The 9,644-nt window shown below is 37.6% G+C and overlaps 1 protein-coding gene across 4 annotated transcripts; it reads left to right on the forward strand.

Annotated features, from left to right (window-relative positions):
• Positions 1-3: 3 nt before the first annotated feature.
• LOC112559033 (peroxisomal leader peptide-processing protease-like) lies at positions 4-9,535 on the forward strand. Of its 4 annotated transcripts, XM_025229878.1 has the most exons (10): positions 10-569; positions 1,390-2,227; positions 2,471-2,649; positions 3,112-3,246; positions 4,437-4,601; positions 4,880-5,001; positions 5,636-5,724; positions 7,575-7,669; positions 7,868-7,954; positions 9,419-9,535. In XM_025229878.1, exons 2-10 carry the CDS (start codon positions 1,392-1,394, stop codon positions 9,436-9,438), a joined length of 1,728 nt encoding a protein of 575 aa, XP_025085663.1. In that variant the 5' UTR covers positions 10-569; positions 1,390-1,391; the 3' UTR covers positions 9,439-9,535. The 4 variants fall into 4 exon arrangements, 3 of the variants coding, with proteins under 3 accessions (XP_025085659.1, XP_025085662.1, XP_025085663.1); XM_025229874.1 differs by lacking the exon at positions 9,419-9,535 and having other exon boundaries at positions 4-569; positions 7,868-8,581; XM_025229877.1 differs by lacking the exon at positions 9,419-9,535 and having other exon boundaries at positions 4-332; positions 7,868-8,581.
• Positions 9,536-9,644: the final 109 nt, after the last annotated feature.

The following is a 9,644-nucleotide window of genomic DNA, read 5'->3' on the forward strand; positions in this document are numbered from 1 at the left end:
GTGAAGTTAAGGGGCGTATATCTAAGGCCATCAGAAGACGACCAGATTCCGTAACACAGCCAAATTCCTCCTCGGCCAGATGCATTTCGTCTACTCAAAAAGTGATGACGTCAGAGCGCGTGACTGGCAGTGGCGACAGTGACACACAAAGCAGCCATTTATAGCCGGGTGTTGGTAACAGAGAATGGCAACAAGGCGAGAGGGTGGTAGTGCGCGCAGAGGGGCTTTACGGTGCAAGCTTGATGGCCCGCCCACTCTCAATACGCCAGCCTTTGTTGCGGAACTGAACCTAAATTTTACATAACGCGGAGTTTTGAAGATCAAATTCAGAGGTGACAGCAATCCTCTCTCGTAAATTAAAGAACGATCTGTGTACTTGTAAATCGATAATACGTATCTCACGGATGTGTAAATAAGTAAACTTCGTGATGCATATTTCCTTTGGAGTACGCACAAACAAAAATGTCGATTGTAGTCATCAGTCGAAAACTTGCGATTAAAAAGGGGAGAGTTACGAAGAAGTGAGATCCTAGCGAGCTATATACTGCATGGTGTCGAAAATAAATCAGGTTTGTAAACTTAGTGTTCCAACGATAATGTTTACATCTATCGGAGATCGATGCGCTCATCTTAACACTAATCGTAGTAGCCACGAATAGTAACTATAGAACGTTTTCGCAATAGAAGGGTACACCAGGGTAGATTTTTCAGTAAATGTAAATAACTGAAAGCGATAGGATGATGTGTTTTCATTCGTTTTATGAATGTCAACATTTATGTGGAAACATGGTTTCTTCCATGATGTTTAAAATCATAGAAAGAAAACATCAAACGGATTTTAAATATCAAAGGTAAAGATCGTTTCAAGTTATACAACAGTTGGATTGTATGATATCTAATTACACCCTTTGGAAACCACCCGCCGGGGACGTTTTACACACTTTAAAAAATGAACATTTGAATGCACTGTGCCAATTTAATTGTAGTGTTTAAATTGTTGCATTCGCTTTTTTTAAATTTGACAACAACAGTTTCAGAGGAATCAAGAATTAGTGTTCAGTATGCAAGAATGATAGTCATGATGATGTAACAGAAAAACTGCCCTTAGTGCACTTTTTTCAATTTGGTGTTATTGCATGATACGTGTTAGTTCCTTCAGGTTCATTGGATAATTATTTCATGTCCATGATGAATTATTTATGCACTTAAAGGTTAAATTTTCACATATTATTAACTTAAAAACAAATTACTTTCTCTCCACTTTGATAGTCTTCTGTATGTTATATGTAAATTAAATGCTTCTCGATTAGTCTTTGTGATATCTTGAGTTCAAGCAGGTTACAATTTTACAGAAGAAAGAATTATTGCTCCCCTGTTTTTCACTTGCAGAAATGGCAACTAACAAAAGAAAAACAATGTTTAAACCAGCCTGTGTTGTGACAATTACCCATGGGGATATTCATGCAAACAAAGGTTCTTGCTGTGGAATTCTGATTGATACATCCATTGGGTATGTTCTTTCTCATGGCTCCATTCTTGCTTCTTGTCTTCTAAAAGGATTGAGGTTAAATCAGGGAGAACATACGTTAAACACTTTCATTAATAATAAGAACCTGATGTGTGAAGTTCTTGCTGAGGAATCTCCAGACTTGTGGAATTCTAACCAGACTGGAAACTTGCATGAAACTCCGTCTATTGAAACTGCAGTAACAAGTGTTTCAACTGACAATCAGATTTCAAAAGACCTGCAACACATCAAGTGGAGAAGTGACGTGCACTCTTTTGTCAGTTTTTCTGCTAGCATTGTAGACATTTTTAAGTGTTCAGCATTCCAAAGTGCTTTGGAACGGCTGATGCCAGATTCCTCCTGGGAACTGGTGGATAGGAAGGGTGAAAAACAAAATTCAGATGATGCAGTTCTGGATGACACTCAGAACCAGGACATGCACAGCTTATTGAGTTATTTTGTTTTGTTGAAGCTACATAACTGGACTCCATACAAAAGTAAAGAGGTAGTTCGTCCTGCAGAGTACTGTCAGATTGGTGAACAGGTAGAAATATGTTCTACTCCGTTTGGTGGTTTTAAACCAGAAGCATTCCTCAACTCTTATAGTCATGGAATAATCAGTAACTTAGCAGGAAGGGACAATTGCCTCATTTTATCTGATGCAAGATGCATTCCTGGTGGAGAAGGAGCCCCACTCTACACCATAATCCATTCCAAAAGGTAACACTATAATAATAGCACATTATTATCTTAACAAGCTTTGCTATTGTGGTTGCAATTTTTAAGTTTTCATCATTGACAGCTAGTCTGCATGTTAACTCATTTACACAGATAAGTGGCGACATGCAGGGAAAGGGTTAAATAGATGTCTCAGCAGACAAAAAAAAACCATTTTGTTGTTTGCTGGTTTGATTACATTTAAGCAGATTTGTTTGTCATTGGATTTGTTTCTCCATTCTTCAGATATCTGACAGGTATTGTTGTAGCATCTCTGTGCTGGAAGAATGATGAATGGATTGGCTTTTGCATCTCATGTGCCATTGATAAAATTTTAGACAGTCTGCCAACTGATAAAATGAGTTGTATTCACCGTTACATCAGGGGAGTTCCACCTTCTGATGGTGGAGAGAGATCTTTATTAGGTAAATAAAATTGGAAATATTGACATGCTTGTATGTGGGAATGGCAACTGTTAAAGAGTTGATGAGGCACCTGTCGGGCGTAGCATTCTAGTGGAAGCATAACAGTAATGCTGTTATTTTAACCATTTTTTATGATTGCGTAAAATGTATGACAGCACTATAACAGTTTACATATGCTCTGCCCATACTGTGTTCTTACCTGCCAGCAAGTCAGTTGATTACCCCAGTTATTTTAAATCATCATGTTTGTAAAATGTATGATTGAGGCATGCTTTTGGGGTAAATTTCATTTGCTTATTCTTTATTGAGAAACTTCTAGTGTGCTAATTGAAATTGATAAACTAAAGACTATAGTGAAGTGGAAGATGTGGATGATAGTAGGAACAGTATGACTTGTGAACATTTGCTTAAGCTGTGAATATATATTTTATCTGATTTAGCTTTATGATTTGTTACATGCAGGGTATATGCCCTTATTTCCTGTCACTGTGCTGCTGCAAGTTGGAAAGACGTGGGGCTCAGGGGTGATAATAGGCAAGAAGGAACGGCTGGTTCTGACATGCAGTCATGTTATAAAGGATGCTAACTTGTTCCCAGGTACAGAGATGACATCTTTTTTGTGTTCAAAATACTGTTTTTTAATTAATTCATGTATCCATTTCCCTACCATTTTGTTGCATTATCAGAGAATCTGTGGCTGCTGGCAAAGGTATGGAGTTATAATTTTTAGCATTTGATGTGAAAAATTTGAAACATTTATGAAAACCTTGGGGTGAGGTGGAATTAAACAACAGCACTTTTCAGAATACCTTACATAATATAGATAAATGTTGTCTCTGTCCACATTTTATTTTTAATTTGTGATCATGCAGCTAGCTCTTCCAGTTGAGTTTCTCTTACAGACTAACATGTTTCTTCTTCTTCTTCGTCGTTCACTCAAATGGACACGCCTGCCTCCTGCACAAATGATGCTGTGCGCCGCAGGTCCTCCAGGCTGCCGTGTAGCTTCCTCAATACTGGCGTCTCATCAGTCCAAATGCGGTGCCTGAGTTCTTCGTGCATAGGACATTCTTGCAGTAGATGTGCTGTTGTCTGACTGCCTGTCTGGCACGGGCACTGGTCTGTCTGGCCGATTCGGAGCTTGGTGTAAAGGTGGTAATTGAGACGGTTGTGGCCTGTCCTCAGCCTGAAAATAATGACCTGCTCAGCTCTTGTAAGCAGGTAGTATGGGTCGTTTCGGTTGAAACGTGGGTGCTGCTGCAGCCACTGGTTGTGCTGTTTGGCCTTTATGATGGATTTGACTTCGCTGTAGGTGGTGGACCTGTCTTGCTGCTCTTTTTTGGATCCTTCCTTGGCAAGAGTGTCTGCGGCTTCAAGGCTGAAGCAGTTGCCATTCAGACCGGTGCCACCCACGTTGAAAACAGTCCAGACACCTCCAACAACGTCGTCTTCTTTACGGACGCACTGTCTGTCCTGCAGGCCTTACAGACTGCCAGAGACAAGAAACTGAACGACCTGTCCACTGCTCTCTCCTCCTTATGCGGAGACTGCACAGTCGTCTTACAGTGGATTCCCTCCCACTGTGGGATTTTTGGCAACTAACATGTTTAAGATGTTTATTTTACATTAAGCCATTTGGGTGGACATAATTCTAATATTAGATGCTTATGATGCATTTTTGAAACTATCTTTTCGTTTACCACACCATCTGAAATTTTGCTGCTATGGGAGAGTTACTGTGTCAGACAAGTGATGCTAGTATTCTCCATTGTTTTTGACTTTTGCAGTTGAGGCAAAGATTGGTTCTGATGACAGGCTTATCAAGACAGAGGTTATACATCGACAGCATCCTTTGCACCATCAATTTGATCTAGGCCTTGTCAGACTTTCTTGTGGAGAACAACAGCTTGGCATGCAGAAAGATGTTGTAGAATGTGCCAAGCCTACTGTTGGTAAGAGAGTGAGAGGGTGGGTGAGGGCCAAGAGTAACTTAATTTACTTATTATTTTTTTTTTGGTCATCCTGAACAAGCTGGTTGGAGCAAATTGTTTAATTTGGCTGCTTCTAAAATAGTATTATATAGTTCACAAAGTACAAAAGTAGTTTATGGATGATCTTTTAGATAAAATCCAACACTTAGATATTTAGATGGTGTGTAATCAAGTGAACATAGACATCTCTCATTCACCAAACACACAAATTTTGAACATGCAGATGGCATTTGTTGCAGGAATGAAAGTTTTTGCAGTTGGCTATGGTGTTTTTGGCGCTGAGCACAATCTTGCACCCTCTGTGACCTCAGGGGTCATCTCAAAAGTATTGCATTTTAAACACATTCCAGTGATGGTTCAGGTAGGCACGAGAGAATATTTTTCTTAATACAGAATTTTTCCATTTTTATTTTATGTACTTTCTTCCTCATTTATTTTAAACAATGAATACAGAAGTAAAAATTTAATAGTAGGAATGGTGCACCTTAATGATAGTCATTTGTTGCCTCAAGCTCTACAGGGAGGGTTTGTGTTCTTTTAACAAAAATCAACTTTTACTTATCAGTCTTCCTGTAGTCACCGTTGCCATCACCTTGATTTGTGAATCTGTGATGCTGCCTGTACCTGTGTTTACCATTGACAGCCATTCCTGCCATCAAAATGACTGTCATCTAATGATTTTCTCCAGCCCAGATAAAGAATGAAAAGGCCTATTTGTTTCTCATTGGCATTGGAAACAGCCATAAGTGTCAGTACATACTAGGACTGTCAGCATATATTTATATGATTAAAACACATTTTTGGCATTTTTTTTAAACACTATCCCATAAAGCATTTTTTTCAAGGTTGCATTTATTGAGTTTCTTGAAGTGCATGTTGTTCTGCATTCCTTAAGCCTTGCACAGATCTCATGCTCTTATGGTATGTTCTAGCTATATTACAGCCATGCAGTATTTTATGTCTAGATTCACTAGCCAAGATACATGTGTCTGCAGACTACATGCGCTGTACATCCAGGAGCTAGTGGGGGCGCTCTGGTTGATGGTTTGGGGCGTTTGCTGGGTATCATTGTCTGCAATACGAGGTGCTTATTTTGTATTGTTATCAAGAAATGGTAGAAAAAGATTTTACAAAATGTAATAGTAGCAAAGGAATGGCAGATGAGCAGCTGATAAAAGACTGGTACACTCCATAATGTAAATATAAAGTCCATGAATAGGTCACGTGGCTCCAAGACCTTTCTCGTGAGGGCTCAACTACTTATGCAGTTGGTGATTTTATTAAAATCAAATTTTAATGAAAGGATTGATTTCCTTGATTAAGGAGCTGCATTTTGATATGTCAGCTTGCCACTGCTGAGTAAGAAAGGTGATAACAGAGTCTTAGTGGCTGATGCTTGCAAACCGCAAAGGATATGCGAGGCAAATGTTAGACAAGAAGAGTCAAGAAATTGCAATACTTATTAGGCTGGTGGATGCTAAACCTTTAGATAACTAATCAAGCCATATTTTTTTTAAGGACTTATTTCTTTGCATCCTTGTCAACATTTGGACACACAACAACGTCCATGTTTACTTTTCTAAAAGGGAAACAAATCCATCTTTATTAGTTGAAGTTATAGGTGGGAATACTTTAAAACGATGGTTATATTTCTCATTAAATACCTAAATTAACAGATAGGCTTACATCAAACAAAATTACTTGACTATCAACATATTTTTGCTTGTTTTCTCAATTTCTTGCTAAGTTACAGTTTGTTCTTTTCAAAGCCTTGTAACCTGACATTGACATGTGATTCAATTCTAAAATTTGATTGAGTCTTTTTTATATGTATCTAAACATTTTAAAGTTGGCTAAATAAAAATAGTAGTTTTGTAGGTTAACCATTTCCAAAAGAATTTTGAGTGAGTTATGACCGAAAAAAAAAGCAAGCTTTTAAAATTGTTTGTTTGGGCACAATCTTGAATCATTTCCATGGCAACCGATAGCTTGTAAAAATCCACAGTTTTGTAAGTTTCAAAGAGAGAACAAATTATACAAGGTAGCGTGTAAACCTTCAACGTTTAATTTTTGAGCCATGTGTTGTTAACTTCTCTGCCCCTAAAGGCCATCCCTATTTTGCGAACACATGAATTCTCATGAACTTAAAGGTATAGCTTGTAAATATGAATTTAGATTGTAAATAATCACAAATGATACAGTGGTTTATTACATACCTTCTCAAAAATATCTCTTATGAAAAAATTTATCCTTACCTTAATTAAGCCTTAGCTTTTCTTTTTTATGCTGTTTCATATTGAAGGGATGAAGAAAATTGCTCGGGCAAATTGCACGCAATAACAGGTCATATTGTCAGATCACTTAAACACAACTTTAAGTATTTATAAACACTTGGGATTATTCACAATAAGTAAAGTCAGTGTAAGATGTAAACTTAAAATGCTTCACATTCTTTGAAATATATCACCACCACATGTTCCCTCTTGCAAGTATTTCATGGTATGCAAAATATCATAGAAAATAGTTCTTTTAACATGGTTAAATAAAGCCGAACAGTTTAGCTAGTTAATATGCATTTGTTTCTCTTAGCCTGTGTACAACACATAATTTATAAAAAGTGTTTGTCTTCTGATGGAGCCATCATGGACTAACTCTTGCTGAGGCATATTTCAATATCATTTGCATGGTGAGCGATTTCATTGAGTTCAGCAAATTATGTGAGGAGGTCTTTAAGACAAAAGTTGCTTTTGCTGAACTTGGTGAAGACAAGCCATTCATGTTTGATATCCACCTCTAAAGCGTAAACCTCTGTAAAAATTATCCGATTTGCACTATTCCCAATAGCCTATTTAAACTGTTATTTTACACCATCATCGAAAACCTTGTAATGCAGGTTTACTTTCATTGGCTGAAATTTTCTTTTGTGTTCGACAGGGATAACTCATCTGGAGCTAGTTTTCCACATATCAATATGAGCATCCCAGTGTGCACTGTGTGGCCTATTATCAGCAAGTTCCTAGTAACAGGAGGTAATGGAAAGTCATGCTGTAACTTGCAGTTTTATTTCACTGTCATGTGTCTGGAATGTTCCAGGTCTTTAAAAAGCAAAAACAATGTCTTGTTTAGGTAATTGATATATTTATCTTTTTGGCCTAAAATGTACAAAGCAGATCACCCAATTTTCATTCTTGGGTGAGGGACTATTTGGATTTTTTGTATGGTTGCAGATTCTGAGTGCCTGCAAGCACTGATTGTTAAAAACAAACTATTGGACAGTCTGTGGTCTCTGGGAGAAACAGCTGCTAGTTTTCACAGTAAGCATTATGACATGAAAATTCTGAAGCTTCAGGTAGTAATCAGTCGTTCCTCTTGACTGTTACCAGTCATTGTGGGGAGCACATGGATAGATTCATCAGGTGACAAGACTCACCACTTATGCCTGTTTTGGGCATTACCAGATCCTGCTCAAGATGACCAGTCCAGTCTTTGATATTTTTAAGCCAGTTCTTCCTCTGCCCATTATGGCATCTACCACCCTCTAGGATACCTTAAAAGACAGTACTGAGCATGTCATGCCAAGTGACATGGCCAAACCAGACCGGCTTATGTTGTTTCACTGTTGCAAGTAGAGGTTCCTGTGTCCTATGAGTGTGGCAACCATGCTTTGTACGAAGTCACAGGCTTTATGTTTCTTGTGACAGATCCTGAGCAGTCTCCTTAGGCACTTGTTCTCAAATGTCTGCAAGCAGTGTCCTCATTTCACATCCATAGAGCAGGATCTATACTACAGGGGATTTGTACAGATTTCAATTTTTTAAAAAGAAGCACATGGCAGGCCTTACCGGACTGTAAAAGTCTCAAGGCCGATTCAGAAGATGCATTCTAAATGAATTTCGTGCTCCATATTTGGGTTAGCTCAGTTGGATTACATCCACTCAGTAATCACAAACTTGTCTTGAACCAGAAAGGAGCCTTGACATTTTCTGGGACTGTCTACCACCTACAGGTCCCTCCCACTGAACTTGTAGTTCTGGTAGCTGAAGGTGAAACAACTGATGACATATCACTAGCAGCTATGCTGCTCATCTTGAGCAGGCACAGCTAGTAACTGACCATCTACTACAACCACAATTTGGCAATAAAATATACACAAGCTGCCCATCATAACACATGTACTACAATGGGCAGCTTGTGAACATTTTATTGCCAAATTCTGCAGCTGTCCAGTTTCTTGAGAGAAACAAGTTTTTTTCTGGTGGCCATGCTAAAATACCAAAACAAAACTATTATAGTAGTAGTTGTCATTCCTCAGAAATTAAAGTATTTTGAAAAATCCATAACTTGGAAGCTATTTGAGCTATAAAAACATCTTGTAGTTGAAATTGCGATGAAAAAATGTCTATTTATTTTTCGCCTGTGATTAAAAAAAAATCAGCTTAGGGTACCTATTGTCTCTTCATGTAGCAGAATGCGATAATACTGTTTTAGTCATGTAGATAATGCTTTCATTGAAAGTCTGTATTTTTTAAGTAATAAGCCTGACTTTCCATTTTATTTTATTTTATTTTTATACCTTGTTACAAGGATGTCAGTTCCCCCAGTGGTTATATTTTTCTACAGATGTGGCATTGCAGAGCAAATACTTTTAATTCAAAACAAATGATATTATTGTCTCACAATCATTCAAATTTTAAGAGCATATGGATAGTTGCATAATTTTTTTAAAAACTGTTGTAAGATATAAATGTTCTCCTTTTTAAAAAGTTTTAATTTTTCAGGTCAGTTGTCGAGATTGTGACAAGGTGAAAACTCAAAAGGTGGTGCATCTTTGCTACAAGCTCAAAAAAGAATAGTACATTTTTGATGTGAAATAAAAATCATTATATTAAGTTTTATTTGTACTTTTATCATCTATTTTCAAAATGTGTCTGTAGAACGAAAGAAGAGCAAAACAGTAAAGGATGCTGTATTACTGACAGGGTAGGCACTCTGTAAAAAATGCAA

This window comes from Pomacea canaliculata, linkage group LG3 (assembly GCF_003073045.1).
Source record: "Pomacea canaliculata isolate SZHN2017 linkage group LG3, ASM307304v1, whole genome shotgun sequence".
Lineage (NCBI taxonomy): Eukaryota > Metazoa > Mollusca > Gastropoda > Architaenioglossa > Ampullariidae > Pomacea > Pomacea canaliculata.

Bases quoted from the DNA above. Each gene is read 5' to 3' on its own strand.
- LOC112559033 (XM_025229874.1), top strand. From the start codon at position 1,392: ATGGCAACTAACAAAAGAAAAACAATGTTTAAACCAGCCTGTGTTGTG. The intron at 5,725-7,574 runs GTGCTTATTTTG...TGTGTTCGACAG, and splicing joins ATCATTGTCTGCAATACGAG to GGATAACTCATCTGGAGCTA. The intron at 7,670-7,867 runs GTAATGGAAAGT...GTATGGTTGCAG, and splicing joins CAAGTTCCTAGTAACAGGAG to ATTCTGAGTGCCTGCAAGCA.